The following is a 17,071-nucleotide window of genomic DNA, read 5'->3' as shown; positions in this document are numbered from 1 at the left end:
CTGGTGGATAAATTCCACAGACAGTCCAGAATTTTATCCAGTTCTTGCCGTATAGTTTCAGCAAAGACCAGCACTACTTACATGCTTATAATTAATTTTTTGTCAGTAGTTCATTTCAGCCATGCTGGCATGGCTGTTGGCAGAAGCCAGATAATACTGGCTGAAAACCAATTAAAGGTGCTGAGGTTTGTTTGGCCAGCACCACATGGAAGTTGTCACACAGGGACAACTTCCAGAGACATAAAGATGTTGAGAAAGTCCTAGAGACCGAGCAGCACACTTCAAAGAGGAAGGCTGCAATGACTACAAGTTTAACATTCAGAGCGTTAAATGCATTCACAGTTTTGACAGGTGATAAAAAAAAAAGACAATTTCCTTTTATGTTCATAGGCTTGTAGTAATTACAGGCTCCTATTCCCAGAACCTAAGCAGCAGTGGGATAACGGCGTTCTGGTACAGCTTCCCCATCGCCTCTAATAAACCACAAAGACAGTAAGCACACCAGTAGCACTCACAGTAACTTGCCTCACTGATGCAATCAGTAGGAGAAGCCAGTCCCTTCCCAGTACCAGACAGGGTACAGCCTGCGGCATTACCTGAAGCTAACAGGGTCCTGTTGTTTCTAAATCAGCAGCATGGAACAAAACTAAGAGGTTCAACTTGCATCTTACTAGAAGTCTACAAAATAAATGGTTAAACACTATCACCTCTTTCCATGAAAGGACAGCAGTCGTGATTCTTGCAGTCTGCACAATGAGCAAAAAGACCTTATAATCTGGGAAAGTATGATATACGTAGAAAGTCTTTTCATTTCTTAAAGTTTCAAGCTTCTCTGTGATACTGAACACATTTAAGCACTTTTTAACATTAAAAAGAAAATAATAACTGGTGACAGTACACCATGAAAAACTGCTTCCTAACACGCTCCCTCTTTCCATCCTTTTTCCAAGAAAAAAAGCAAGTGGGAGCGGGGAAAGGAGAGAAGAGAGCAATTGGAACATACTTCATTAACAGTTGTTTCTAACTTACAGCTCAGGGTGTTCAAAAAGGGAGTACAGACACCAGAAAGACAACCTCCCCTCTAAGTTATTCTAGCAGGCATGGCCACAAAAGGATGGTATCACTGGTAGTGCGAGCATGAAGTATACTTTGGAGCAGCAACCTTGGCAGATCATCACATGTTTTCCTCAAATACTGTATTTGGCATCTGTATTGGGAAGAGAGGAAGGAAATGCTACTGAAACAAAGACGTGGCAGGCTGAGCCCTTGCATTTTTGGCAGCAGCAACAGCTAAGCAGCTGCCAACACAGCTATAGGCTCAGTTCCCTGTAGCTGAAGTGCCCAGAGGAGGTTTCAGGAAGGAAATCATTGCTCTCCTCTCCCTCCCCCATCACTTCTTTTCCATGAAACATGGTAGGGACAAGAGAATGGCATAAAACACAGCAGCAAAGGCCATCATCATCTTCAAAACAGAAGGCAGCAGGCATGCATCAAATGCATTTATTATGCTAGAGGGAAAAGCAAGCAACTGGACTAAGAATTAGGATACTTGCCAAGTCATTTCCAGGTGAACTACCCAGAAGAGAACAAGCACTAACAAGAGGAGATACCTGAAAATTATAATGCTGCTTTATCAAGTCATTATGCCCATAGGAATCACAGGCCTCATAGGTGAAATGGTGGTCAAGTTCAGTGCAAGAAGCAATTACGTTAATTGTGTCAAGTTACAGTAAGGACAGAGGCAGGCTCCCATTCCAGTATGTTCTTATTTTCACACAGCAGAGCTGGCTGCTGAAGCCCATCTCTCTATTTTTATTGTCCAAATTTAATCCAAAGGTATTTTCCATTTTCTTTTCACCTAGCTGGATAAGGTGGTTGCTTTTTGGCAAAGTTCCATGGATATACACAGAAACTACATCTCTCATCTGGAAATCTGATACAAGTACTAATTCCCTCCATGCCCAAAGGAAAAGACAGAATGGCTGTAGGGACTCTGCCATGTCTGTGATCTGAACTTGAGCATCATGCATCCAGACATGAACTGTATTAATTTGTACTCTTCAGTGACTCACGCCAAAATTTCAAGCAAGCTATATCAGGAAGCCAATGTAATGGCATATATGGTCCTGGAAATCCTGGCCTCAAGATCTCAGTCCTTTTGCTTTAGACTGTTTCATGGGGTGTTGAATGCAGTCACCAAGAACTCCTCGTCTCTACTGCCCATTTACCATTCAGATTTTGGAGTACAAACTGTTTGTTTTGGATTTGATAATCAAATTCTAAAGCACATGAAAGGATTATCAATAGCGGGGGGCGGGAGGGGAAGGAATTAAAAACATCTTTGCTAGCCATCTGTGTTTGAGTAACAGCAAGCTATATGGGCCCAAACATACAGTATTACTCAGAGACCAGTAAGAGGCTGAACTGCCAACAAGGTATGAGCTAAAAACCATGTTGCTTAAGAGACTCTACAGCAAAGCTTAGAAATAAAACAGCTCTTGAATACATAAACTTTAACTCAGCATATATTGACATAAACAGGATGCCTATATCACTGTCCAAACATGAACTATTTTCCTTGAACTCCCCTTACTCTTATTCCCCTTCTTATTGGTGCTAACAAGACAGCTAGACTTTCTAGGGGTTACTGCAGATGTTTTGTAGATAAATGCAGATTTTACCTTCCTCCACAGTTTGGATTAAGCATTTGTTTCACCAGACACACAGGCTATGGTTTGGTTGTTTCTGTTTATCACTTCCTAAATTTCCTCCCAAAAAATATTCCCCCCCGCCTTTCCTCCCACCTAGGTCAATCCTTCTCATCCCTTTTTTTTGGTACAGAGACTGTGGGGTTTTGGACTTGCATGCTGTTGACTGTATACAGCCGCACCTAGTCCTTAGCTGTGTACTTCATACACAACATTTCAGTACAAATTCTATCAATTTCACAGAATTTCCAACTTCTAGTTTACTGTTAACTGACATGACCAAGACAGTCAGCTCCCCTTTCTCACATTTCCTTCTCTACTGTCTCAGAAGAAATGCGTGAACCTCTACTCCTACAGACATTCTTACATTCATGGTCCAAAACTACCCATACGTAGGTGCACATTGTTCTCTCCTGAACAAACTTACTGGGTTTGAGTTTGAAATGTTCATTGTACAACTGACTTCAGCATCACTCACATACTAAAGTGTATGTTCCAACGCTTTTCTGAAGGAATACTGTCAAAAATGCACTAACCTTAAGCCATTGAATAGCTGTTTAGATTTATCCAATAAGTAGCAAAAGTCTGTCACTGTTTTCCTCTCTGCTTGAGGAATATCATCTTCAGCTCCTCCTGATGACATGATTTCTTTTAGGGCAAACTCAGTCCTATGAAGAAGAAAATAGCCATATTACTCAAAAATTGAGGGCTATTATGAACTCATCCAGATTAGATGCAATGTACAGTTCCATGGGGATGGTAACAAAGAGCATGCAATTCTCCCACAGGTTACTCTTCTCAAGACTCATTAAAAATAACAGCTGAGAATCAAAGCATGGGACTAATTATTGCACAATGCACTAGTTAACAGAGCAAAATTAAAAATAAAAGCGGTACAAGAGTCATACAATAAAATAACTCTGAGGACTGTATTCACAAACACAAAACTGCCAACAAAAGGACTGCAACACAAACAGTACTTGGGTTTCATACTTGGACAAAGAAATCCTCTCTAAATTTGCCTTTCTGCAGAGGTGTTTATCCTGCAGCCACATTTAGAGAGACTAGCCTCAGTTCTGTTTACATTTCATTTTCTTCTGTAACTGCTGAAAACTGTAGCTCACTAGTTCCTATTGCTAAAACACAGCAATTTTAGACAGAATGCTAAAAAATATCCTGCTTCCTCTCTACTTCCTCATGACTGTTTAATTCCATGGCTTGCACTGCCCACAATTATACCTGCAGATCTATTTTTACTGTTCATATGAGCAAAATGTCATATTGTACAGTAATCACCTGAACAAAAACCTAAGAAATAATGTAGATGATCCTAGTATTAAGTAAGGGAATATGAAAGCCTATAAAGGCAGAGTGGCTTTTAAAATCTTACTTGAAACATACATAGACATAAAATTATCCTTTTGATCATCCAAAGGTGAGCTACAGATTTCTCAGCAGCAGCAACAGAACATGCCGCTCTGAAAATGGCTGCCAGGTCTTTAGCTCTTCTGTGCTCTCTAAGAATTTTAGTGCAAGATAAACACACCTCTAACTGGGCAAATGCAGAGCTTTTACTTTCAGCAACTTCTCTACCAGATCTGGTAAGCACTTCTGTTAAGCAACAAGTTTCCATTTGTGCAGAAGCTCTGTTTGGATGCTATTTGCACAAATAATTACCTACAAGTCCCAATTCGAGCCAGGAAATGGCAAAGCTAACTCCTTACAGTCATTGGAAAGTACCCAGAAGCATCTTTCATCAATTGTCACGAAAAACCTTCACAATAACCAAACAGACTTTAGAAATACTTCCCTGAACAAACACTTCATGCCTACCAAATGCAGAAGAAATTGGCAGTTCCCCCCCAGCTTTTGGGGATAAGTTAGCGACCATATCCTGCCAACCAGTTTCATGATTTCCCAGTTTAGACAAGATGCAGCACACATTCACTTGTCTTTCACACACCCACGTGACAGTGCACTAGAGCACTAGTGCAAGGACATGAGGTGCACTGCACAAACCGCTTGTTGAAGAGTTCCAGAAAAAGGTAGGAAGTAACTACGTATTGTCAGGTAACTGCAATACGGGTGCCAGCCAGTATAAGAGAGTTCAAAGCATACCAACCAGATGTCAAAAACTGTTGGCATGAGCCTAGCAAGCAGGACATGAATATTGTGAAGCACCAGCCTGTGCTTGAAATCTCTAAACATTTACATTCACACAGCATGAAACAAACAACACCGAGTACTTAAAGCACCAACGTATGAAATCGAAGTGAACAGTGAGAGCTAAAAAACAGATGTCAGAAGCAGCCAGGAGGTGATTCAGGAATTTCAGGAAGAGGGACAATACCCCAGGTGCTGTGTGCTCCGCAGCAAGGGTGACCTAAATCCTGCGGCGAGGCCCTTGGATTCTGCAGCGCTCCACTGTGGTAGACCAGGCACTCTAGAGCAGCTTCAGATACATTTTCAAAATTTGAGGAGCTTGCTTAAATTGCAAAGTATGTTTCATACAGTCTGTATATCATTCCCTTAATTTAATGGTAAAGTCAATTTTATTTTATGCTACCCTTAAGTTACACTATCCAACTACTCCAACCACTGCTAACACTGGCCAACTGAATCTGTGTTAGCCCTGGCGCAGGCAAGTAAAACTGACTGCAGTTCTCACGTTGAGGGAGTCCACTAGACCCACTGCAAAGAGGGCCATTTATGCAATCAATAAAAAGATATGCTAGAAAATTCACTGCCTGCTGATCTGAAAGGTATCGGAAGGCAGGAAAAATACTTGTTGCAGAGAAAGGAGACAAAAACCTTTCAGGTTATAGACAACAAAGGTGTAGGCTTTCAAAATACTCCAGCCCCAGCCAGTTCCTAAATATTCAGCACAATACTAGTTTGCGGAAAGCTAGAAGAACTGGGGGGGGGGAGAAGGAGAGATTACCAAACTGACAACAAAGCATTGGAGAATATTCTATATTGTCAGCCTCCTAACACAGCTATCAGCATATGGGTTTGGACCTATTACTGAAGCAGAGGGCAAAAGCACCTTTTCTGCTCATGGAAAGAAACTGCCGAAAAGAGAGGGAACAACCTGTCTTCTCATCAGAGACTGCTGATGAAGGAACCTAGGAAACAAACCACATGTAAGCACATTCTGACATTGCACAAAGACCTGAAAAATCAGTATACCCTGGAGACACCCCACTAGGACATTCAGTTTTTCCTTTATTCACAGGTTCAGAAATGAAAAAATGGTTGTTGCAATCAAGCCACACAGATGGTACTGAGGGAACCAGTAGCCTGATTTTAGGCTAAAATGTGGTATTACATAGCTGGGGTGAGGAGTAAGAGGCAGAGACTAACACGAAGCAGCATACAAAAGGAGCACACTTACTAGAATAGTCAGGGATTTACTTTTTGAAAGAGAGGAAATGAAGTTAAGTCTCAATCACTCAAACTTATCTCCAGAAAAGAATCCCTACTGGTAAAACAGATTGTTCCACACAGAAGACATGAAACTACAGTACCTGCAAAATTACATCTTCACCCTACAACTGCGTAAGCTGAAATCTTAAAACCACATACACCAACGTGTGTATACATACATCAAGACTTTAGCTTGTATTGCTTTACAGATCAAAGTATCAATAAATGCCTGATGAAGTTCCACTTTAAAGTGAAGTTGCCACAAGCACAAAAAGCAGAGACATAAAAAAAAAAAAAAAAAAAAAAAAAAAAAAAAGGTGAAGCACCAGAAACACAAATATGAAAGGAAGGGACAGGAAAACAAAAAATTCATTAGAATACGGAGATAGGTGATAGTTCAGGGGGAGGACAACAAACCCCTGTATCCTCTAAAATGAGTATGTTACAAAAAGTTCAGGTTCATTTGCAAGAAGCAACTTTGGTTTTTATGTATAGAGGGCCTGCCTGCCAGGCGATGTCTTACTACAACAATAAAAGACTTCTGATACAACTGTATGTCACATGAACTTAGCAAAGACAATAAACACTAGATTGTGTTGAAAAATGTTACAGTTCCACTGCACATTATTACCCCTACATTTTACATTATTTAAGCAGAGGATGACCATCACAAACATGGGATGCTCTCAGTGTTCCAGGGAACACTGTAAATGCATATCATTATATGCATGATTTAAAATAAAATAAAGACATATAATTGTAAAGCACTATTACCGAACATGACCAAAACAGTGGTTTAAAACAAAGAGATGTACTTATATCATTAAGGTACTGCAGCTCAAACCTTTTTTTTTTTTTGTGCGTGTGTGTGTGATGGCAAAATTTTCACAGACCTTCTGCTAAAACTTCTAAGTTTGTTCATGGTTTTAATGGAATTTAAAACCAATACCCAGCAATAGGATGTTGATACAAAAAAGACTGAAATAAAGTTAATAGTAGTAAACTAAAAAAACCTCATTACAATAGCTGCTGCCATGAAAATATCCCTACCATTCAGCATTCCAAATATGCCTCCTACCTTGTTCTAGTCTGGACTGCCATACGTATTTCGTATGATATAAAAGAAAGACTTGCATGTTAGACGTGAATAAAACACTCAATGCATACTTTCATCAGCATGCTTTGAATTACACATTTAACGCTTATTCTAAAAAGGGCTTTGAACAGAACTCTCTATGGGAAAGTCGAAAAACTCTGCCCTGTATCACGGTCTGTAAAAATGCTATCTGCCAGCTTTTCAGACATGCTTAGCCTAACTTCATTGTTTGTCAAACATTTTGATGGTATTCCTCTCACTCAACCTTAAGCACCTAAACAGTAAGACAGACACAAAAATTAATCTCATTTTCTACTGATGCTTTTAGAGGGAGGGAGGTGACCAGAAGAGACTTGATCTAAGACATCAGAATGAATGGAGAAGACTCTGGGTGCTTGTGAAAAGCGATTCCATTAGTACACAATAAATTAAACACAGAAGACTCAATGTGCCCTCTTTGTTTCTGGGTTATTTTATAATAAAACAGCTAAATCACAGTAAAAAGTAGAATGAAATGAAACCTTAGTTATCCACACAATTATGAAACTATCTCTGTTCTTAATGACCTGAAGATGGAAGCACAATTGCCTGCGGGTTAGAACAGATGCAACAGACAAAACACCTCTGGGATGACGGAATGAGTATGCTCCAAATAATCAACTTTGGACAGTGACAATGGATGAGATCAAGTTTCACTCTCTTGCAGGATAATTAAAGGCATGTTCTGGCTCTGCCACATACTGCACTCAGAAAACAGGAGTACTTCTAAACTATCCAGTGTATTGACACATGTACACGGTATAGTGGAAAGTCCTATTGAAAATCCTTAAAGGCTACACTTTAAAAGTAAGCATGAGTCCTGCTCAGAATGGACTGGTTTCTTACTCACTACATGTCAAATTTATCTTCATGATGATTATAAAATAACACCATACAGAAAATACATTATAAAAATATTCAGACTGAATCACACCACGGGCAAACAGAGCCTTCCTTCTAGGAAAAATTAATCAGGAAAAGAAATAAGGGGTTCAACCAAGAAAGAAATAAAAGGAGTGAAGAATTAAGCGGAGTAGTAATAAGCACGACAATTTCCCTCTGTGAGGTATCTTTAGAAAAGCTGCCAGAAGGTAATTCTTCTTCTTCTGCAGATCTCAAATTCAAAGAAGCATTTTGGTTACAGACATGAGACAGGCGCTGCTGCAATTTAAACCCTGGTTTCACTCAGCCACAGCACATGCCTGAATAGGAAGAAAAGATGGGAAGGGAAGATGGAAAGAAAAAGGACAACAGGAGCCATTAAATGATAGGTGAAGCTGGCTTTTCCAGCTGACAGAGAAGGAAAATAAAATTAGTTATCTCATGCACTGGTTTTGGCTTCTTATGCTCTGGAGGGGGTGGTATTTGGTGCTGTACAAAGAAAGAACTACTATCACGAGCAGCTCAGGAAAGGAATAGGTCTTCCCTGCACTAAAGACTGTGTTGTAATGCAGCAGCATTACAGGCAGGAGAAAGAATTATTATTAGAAACAGCAAGTGGGCACAGCAAAGGGAGGAATATAGCTACTGACATCGCCCTTTCCTCAAGGATTGCTGAGCTCCAAATGAAAAATATAAATAAAATGCAACCAGTAGTACATCCACAATGTGGACCTCTCCTTCTCTTTAATACTAAAGTAACCCCACAGATCTGTGCTCCTCTTCTGCCAACAGACAGTTCTCCCAGTTTTGACAGCCCAGCTATACCAGAAATATCACCTACTTAATTTTTTGTTCTTGTGTTTGATGCTTTTTGCTTTCTTTCATGCAAAAAAAACTGTTGGGCTGTTTTGCATGACAATTTTTCTTCTTTTTTCTGAAGTAGCACAGGTTAAAAAAGTGATCTCCAGAGTCTGCAAAAGGAGACACTGAAACATTGGTTTAAAAAATTGTTAAAATAAGTCAGAAAATGGTGACTTCCAGCAGAACTTATTATTGTCTCAAAGATTTTGCCAACTCCTCAGGCCATACAAGGCAGAAAAATTGCACTAGCCAAGCACTGCACTTCGCGTGCCAGGTTCTTTCCAACACACTCTCAGAACGCACAATTCCAGGTTTGCTTAGTACAATACATTCACTGATTTTACAAATTCATCCCATTGCAGCACCCAGAAGAGCTTACAGGCATCCCAGAGGATGGCAAGACTATGCAAAGCAGTTGGAGCCGAAAGGCAGCAAGAGGAAGGGTATGGGAAATGGATGAAAGTTTCATGATGCTAGCCAGTATTTTTAAAGTTATGTGTCACTTACATCACACACGTTTCCACTTCCCTGTGGTTTGCCGTCTTTTGGCTAAGGTTTTCCAGGCTCAGCTGGAAGGGAAAAAGAGTGCTGAAGTCAACGATATGCACTCCTTACTGGCCCTATACTGAGACTCAGGCCTGTAAAGCAAGGCACGCTTTGTGAACGGTGAAAGAATACTCTGGTTCAAGGAAATCAAGCTGACAATGAAAGTCAAGCACAGATATGTTAAATAACTGTATTACATGCACATCTCTTTAGCCAGATTTATTACTTAGCCAGGATCACTATAACCTGCCATTCAGCTGCCTGGTAGAAGAGGGTGGTCATAACTTCGCACCTGACACTTACAAGCAAATAAAACCTCACTCCACAGAAAATTTAGTGATACTGTAACTGTATGGCATACTGTACAGGCAGACGTTAGGAGTGTATAAACTCTGTTGAGCAAGGACAGGTAGAATCAGGGGCAGTTTCCTAGAGCTGCATAGCAGAGTTGGCTGGACGTGGCACCTTGACCTCCTGACAGAGCACTTGTACAACCGATCTGTCTTTTTTTAAGCCATTGCTTCTGCTCAGTTGTGGAATCTTGAGTGTCTCCTGCCTTCCAGTCAACCTGGACAGCCTAATCACATGAGTATTTAGAGGATAAAAGCTGTGAGTAGCTATTAACAGTGTTTTATCTACTTCACCTAAATGGTCAATTGAAAGAACAACTCTCTTCTCACTAGAGCATCAGCATTAGACTTAAAACTCTTATCTTGTACTACTAGAGGCAAACAATCTCCTTACAAAGACTTCAGCAGCACATTTGCTCTGCCCGGTATTTTACCAACGAAATTAGAGTCCGTAGTACTGAACACAAGCAGTATGGAGTACAGATACTTCACATAGATGATATACAACCTGTCTTACTTCAAAACCAGAAGAATTTAGTCTTAAATTTTTAGACATTTATACTTTAAACTATCACTTTCAGAAAAAATTGTATGATTTTGTAAGTATAAGCACGAGTGCATCTTTCAGAAGCAACTCTTTCAAAAATCAGAACACGTCACTCGTGTCATTTAACAGGTGACTTCACGCACCTTACAAATATTGATCTCCATGGCGTTCCAGCCTTCCAAAGATAAAGTTTGGATGTTAAACATTCACATTATGCACAGGAACAAATTTATTACAATGCAGAGAACTGATCAATGTGACCCAGTGAAGCTTCTTGGCTAAAATTAGAATGAGAATCTGTATTTTATTTCAGGCTCCAGCTGTTTTGATTACTGAGCCTTCAGCTCTGTCCCTTAAATAACCCATACACAACCTTCTGAACAGGACAGCAGATGCAAATCTAACAGGACAATCCAGGATGGTTAGTGCCGGGGATGCAGATAGGAGGGAGAGGAAAAGCATTCTCTTTTTTTTTTTTTTTGAAGAAATGCTCTTGTTTTTTTTTTACCCACCCACCTAAAGACAGCAAACTGCAAACCAAGCAGTGAACTAGGGTGGGTTGACTATATTGATTAACCTTTAGCCTGAGAATCAGAACTTTCTGTGACAGATATAATACAGAACAGTAAACTGCCGTATCAACTGCAAGTTCTAAACTCTTGCTGATCTGGAGTTTCATTGCTTGCATCAAATACAATTGGCTTGGGGTTTACAGTTGAGGCTCTGATTAATATTAAAATTCTGGAGTTGAGCAGGAAGTACATGCTTAGACAAGCGAACTAATGATAAGGGTAAGCGATGGCTGCATCCTGATTCACAGCTTCATGGATAGTTTTACCATTTGAATCAGGAAATCACAGCACAGAAATATAAACTTTGTTTTTCAAATACTTCCCACTCCTTACTTAGACATGCAAGTGGTAACCAAAAAGCAAAAGCAAACACACTTTCTACATCTATCTTGTTGATAGAGGAATTTCCCCAAACTAAGACATTATTAGAACTGCTCTCCACAGAAACCAGTGGTAGAAAATACATTCCAATCTATCAGGATTTTAAAGGTCTCAAACCCTGAGTCAGAGACCAGCTCTCTTTTCACTTTTCATCCTGACACATCTCCCACAGCATCACTGCAAAAAGGGGACATGATATAAAGGCAGATGCCCAGCTAGTATCTATTTCTTATCCGCAAATTAGTAACACCGATAAAACTAAGCTCTTGATCATTCATACCCAAAGCCTGGAACCATCATGTCTCAAATCTCTACCAAGAAACATCTGATCTTACCTTCGTCAAGCAAGATGTCTACCTTTGCTCTCTATTTGCCTCTCCTTTTCTTCTATTTGCCTCTCCTTTTCTTCTACAGACTGGTATACTCGCCTCTCGTATTTTCTTTCAAAGCTATACCACGCGTTTTGGAAAACCATCTATGCATTTCCATGTAATCTGCTCAGAGTGCTAGTCCTGACAGAGCCTCAGACAACACAAAATTAATTAGAACCCAAATTCATTCCTCTCGCCAGAATACCTAATTCTCCATTGAGAGGCACTGTCCCGAAGTTCCTGAGACACCACTCAGTTCTACCCAAGAAACACTGAAATAAATAAATAACAACCCCCCATCCACATGGGCTTGCACGCACTGAAAGCTTCACAGACTGCTGGAGTCAGTACTTCAGAGGGAGCGGCAAGGAGCAGTTATACATCAGACCATTTCTTTATAAAATATAGGGGGGGGGGGAAAGGATTTCTTTATTATTCCAAGGTTTTTAGTAAAAGTTGGAACCAAACACAGACATTTCTCATCCTCAACCACTGTTCACCTCAGGGCATGTCTGCACTGCAGTGGCTGCAGCTCTTCCAGACGTACCAAGCTCCTTTTACAGTAGCTCGCTTGGACGCTGCAGGAGGCATCTGCGAGCAGGCTGAGACCACATCTGGACTCCTGGTAGGGTGTGTAGTCCAGGAGGACAGCAATACCCAGGTCTAGCTTAAAGAACAACTAGAGTGTTTCTGTACCAGCTATGCTCACTGCTGTATAAACATGCACACAGAATAGACAATGAAAAGGACTTGGGCAGAGCCCAGGCTTTGGAGACATTTTTTGTTTGAACGCCACAATAAAAAGCAACTTAAAATGTAACTTAAGAAACAAGTAACTATTTTATTTAGCTGATAATGCTGGTCAAATCGTGTTCTCTCTGCCTGGATGTTTGCTTATTCAAAAGGGCACATAGGAGAAATGCAGCCTTAACTAGGAGGGTGGAAAAACTTCTAGTTTGTAAACAAATTACAGTGTGGCTGACTGAAAATCACCTGCAAAGCAACTAGTTCTACTCCTGTTGGGAATTCTCCAAGAAAGTATTTTTCCTACTAAGATATACCATTTTTACAGCTAACTTGCAGAAGCAGTACTCTCTCTAAAGATTAAGCAAGAGGGAAGACATTTAAAAAAAAAAACAAAAACATACAAAACTAAGTGAGCCTGTGACACTAGCCCACACACTTGTGCACGAACAGTCATCCTCTCTTTTGCAGCGAGAGGAAGCCTGGTCCCACACCGACGTGTATGTGGCCCCGTTGATCTTTCCCTACCCATCACAATAACCCCAGCTCTCCCACCCAGCAAGGGGAACTGCTTCAACTGTCCCAGGGCTCCACACATGCTGAGTGGCTGGCCAGATGCCTCCTACAAAATGTAACAACTCTCTTCCGTCTGTCCTTCCCTTTAATAGATGCACTAAACATGTTGCTCTCCTTCAACTTCCTTTGAGTTTTGTGAAAATTACTCGCTACATAATCTCCCTACAGCAACACTGGTTACCTCAGACATGTGATTTAAAAGCTGCTTGGAGAAGAAGAAAAAAGAGGAAGCCTGACTGTGCAATTGCATAAACTTTGTTTCCTAAAAAGGGGAAAGGAGAGGGAAGGGGATACATAAGAAAACAAGACAAAAACACGCACGCACAATTCTCCAGATGCACACTGCTATAGCAAGTGGAAGTGACAGACAGCAGGCACACAGTATACAAGAATTTTATTTTATTACTGCAAACTGAAAGTTTAATACTTTCACATGAATGTGTAGTTCATTCCTCAGCATATCAGAAGACCAGAAGATTTGCAAACAGTGTCTCATATTAAGACCTCAGAGTTAACATGAGCTGCCACCTCTGCACTACCTTCGACATCTCAGCAGGAACAGTCTCAAGATTTCCTGTAGGGAAACAGCCAACACCACAAATTCAACTCCATTCAGAGTCAAATGAGTTTGAATATCCAGCATGCAGTGCCAATCCTATTATTTTAGCTTCAAATAAGTGCTTAGTCTATAGAATCAGGCTTTTCATTTGTTTTACACATCTTTAAAAATCCTTTTATTGCTTAAAGTACACCTGTCTGTATCCAGAACTGCAGCTTTGGCATCTTTTCTCCCAGAACAACGTGGAGCTGCTCATTAACATCATAACATGGAAACAGAGTGTTGTCCCTTCCTCTCTTCCACATTGAGATCATCTAAGCCACACCTTACCAGCAGACTCTTCTAAATTCACTATGGGCGGACTCACTTCAAATACAAGAGACATGATATCACCATGGGATGCACGTGGCCCTTTTCAATTACCTTCATAACACAAAACAACTGCTTCTCTTCTTTATGTTTCTGCCACTGGCAATTTGTTCCACCTTTGTCCATGCTGTGCCCCCTGTGATCGCTCTTTCACTGCGGTTCATGACCTTTTGTGTATAGGATGAACAAAGGGCAAAGGCTAAAAATGTCATCACAGTTGGGCCTCTGCTCTTCTACTGACTTAACTAGTTTGCTACTAAAAATGAGCTCAAGCTCAAAGTCAGACCGAGGCAGGGTTTCTGGGTCATCAGAGTCCAGGAATCCCCAGAAGATGGTTCAGAAGCAATGTGGAAGAGGATGCAAGTGTTTCCTTTCATCCAAATTCAAATCATGAATCTGTAGTGGTGCCTGCATACCACCTACATGGTACTTAGTAGTCATTTGCATTGTATGAAAGAGCAATAGAAAAAAGAACACCAGGCTAGCCTACTCTTGGCAGGGGTGGGAGGGGAAGCAGGGAGATAGAAAAACACCATCAGCTGCAGCGGGCTGAGCTGTGTGTATTTACATTTCACAAGCTAAACTATTTAGTGGTTTATTTACACACAATGTTCTTGGAGCAGCTAAAATGCCAGTTGCGTTTTATCTTGATTTTGTGGCGATGCATATAAGCCACAAAATCCTAGGAAGAGTCTGCAAATGAGATACGAACCTCGTACATCTGGAAAAGCACGTAAGCCACTGTGAGAAGGGAGAAAGATTTCGGAAGCAAAGGCACAACAAGGGTTGAAATGCATTAGTTATGACAAGACACCAAAATACAACCCAGGGACTCGAAAGCAATGATCAAGTCACAATACAACAGCTTATGCTGCAGGGATCGCACATCCCAGTATAATTCTCATAGCCAACTCAACCTACAGCAAGGCATGTAGGGGCCTCAGGTCTCTCTGGGCTGCCCCTCCATGTTAGAGTGAAGAGGGAATTGCAGTCAGCTCCATTTTATGCACATTTGATGGCAAGATGCCAACACAACTGTTGACTGAGCCAAATCTGGGCCCCCTTGAACTAAGCCATCACCTAAAGCAGGGCGGAAAAGCACATGCCTCTCGCATCTAGAGCGGCCAAGTTCCTGAAAAGCATCCGAGTTACAAGATAGATTTTTTCCTTTCTTTCTTTACTCAGAACCTCTTTGATGTACACTCATTAATTCAAAACTGAACGGTTGCTATACAATGTAGCTTGATGTTAATGTGATGGAGAGACTTCTTTCTAGCAAGTCAAATTATTTACTAGGTGGCCCAAATGGCAGTTCAGGCCAGCGTCCGATCTGGGGGGCAGTTATCATCACACTCTGCATCTTGTTAGCATTCGCAGCCAAGGTGCCAATGGCTGCTTTCCAAGTGGAACCTTACTCTGACAAAAGAGAATGCAGTACAAGCTAGGGAAAGCTTTTTGATCTGTTCAGTTCACTTCTTCCCTCCAAACCAGTGTTTGGCAGTAAGCTGCCAGCAAGCTTGGGAATTGCACAGAGAGCATCATCACTCTGGGAATTCACCCTCCTGAGCAGGAGCTGCTCCTGGACCGTTCCTCCACCACACAGCAGAGAAATCCCTCTGCTGACTTCTGCTTTAATTATATTTTAAAAATTCAGCTTCTAGTCTGTGTTCCATTATAATAATAGCAATAATTAAAAATACTTCAAACGACGAGTCCTCTAAACCTGCTGTTCCATCCAGGCTTTTTGGCATCGCACACTTCCTTTCTTGACCGACATCCTCAGGGAACCAGATTGATGGTTATTCTATTCTATTCCTGTTGCAGGGCTGTACTGCGTTCTCTCAGCACATGTAAACTGCGAGGTAATATTTGTGTTGGCAACTAACTTACATACTTTACAGAAACAGACCTCTCTTTGACCCTCCATGCAGCTCCCACACACAATTTGGTCCACTCCTTTAAACTGTTTCCGTCTGCTGCAACACATACCCCGTTCCATACCTCTGTTTCTAGCCTGTTTAAAAACTACATATCCAGAACAGAGCTGATGTGCTTAAAGAGAGCAACTCGGCTACAAAAGCCAAGCCTGCAGAATGTTCTTATGCAAGAATAACAAAGAAAATTATTATAAAACTTGCATGTACAGGTCCTGGTTTTCCTTCTACAAAGACTGCTCCAACTGAACATTTCTATGAAAAAACCCTATGAAAAGTTCCGCGAAAAAAGACATCAACACACAGATTTCTGTGATAAGACTCTGATAGCTGTATCATGCTTTAGGGGGTTGGTGGGGGGCGTTGGGGTTTTTTGTTTAAAATACAGTTAAATTTTAGCTATTTAGGCAGTAACATCATCTCAGAATAGACTTTCACACCAGAACTCTTCCTTCCTCGCCCAAAGTACACCATGCAGAATAAAAGAGAAGCCAACAAAGTAACGTGTCCAGATGATCAAATGAATTCCCATTATCCATTTATACCACGGCAGTTTATCAACAACTCCATTTAAAGCCAACAGAGCTAAACCAGGAAAAAAGTGATGCAAAAAGAGGCGAAATCTGACTGGCACACGCCAGGGCGAGCGCAGCTGCAGTGCGAGCAGAGGACTGTGCAGTCGCATCATGTGACAGGAGCGGCGCCGGCAGCAGAGGAGGGAGAGCTACAGCCCCCGTCCTCCCACCTTCGTAAATCTGTGCCTTCAGCGCAACATTATGGACAACACAATTTAATTTCAAGGCAGAACTGGCTCAGGTTATAAGCTTCTCAATGTTTTGAATTGCTATTCTCCATTTTTATTACTTCCCTCCACCAAATAAAACAGTAACACCGAAACGAGTAACAATACAGGCAAGGTAGGTATTCCTCCCACTGCTAAGCACTTTCAGCATTTTATCACTTGTAGATCTAGTTTCTCAACCGAGCATGGTGAACACAGAACACGGTGCTGCTGCCTGTATCATTCTTACACGTAGAGCTTAGCCCAACTAGCCATCTTTGTGATAAAATCTTCCAATGTTTGTAAGGGACATGGATTGCCAATTGAAT

The 17,071-nt window shown here is 41.0% G+C and overlaps 1 protein-coding gene across 1 annotated transcript in view; it reads right to left on the bottom strand.

Moving 5' to 3' along the window:
• SCAI (suppressor of cancer cell invasion) overlaps nt 1-17,071 on the bottom strand; it is a 46,759-nt gene that overhangs the window by 27,805 nt on the left and 1,883 nt on the right. Inside the window, exon 3 of the mRNA XM_050908167.1 lies at nt 3,245-3,376. Within this exon, the coding sequence (XP_050764124.1) occupies nt 3,245-3,376 (132 nt within the window). The remainder of the gene's footprint in view (nt 1-3,244; nt 3,377-17,071) is intronic.

The sequence above is a fragment of the Gymnogyps californianus genome, chromosome 18 (assembly GCF_018139145.2).
Source record: "Gymnogyps californianus isolate 813 chromosome 18, ASM1813914v2, whole genome shotgun sequence".
NCBI classification, from domain to species: Eukaryota; Metazoa; Chordata; class Aves; order Accipitriformes; family Cathartidae; genus Gymnogyps; species Gymnogyps californianus.
The sequence above is the reverse complement of the archived record's forward strand: the minus strand, read 5'-3'. Positions and strand labels throughout refer to the sequence as shown.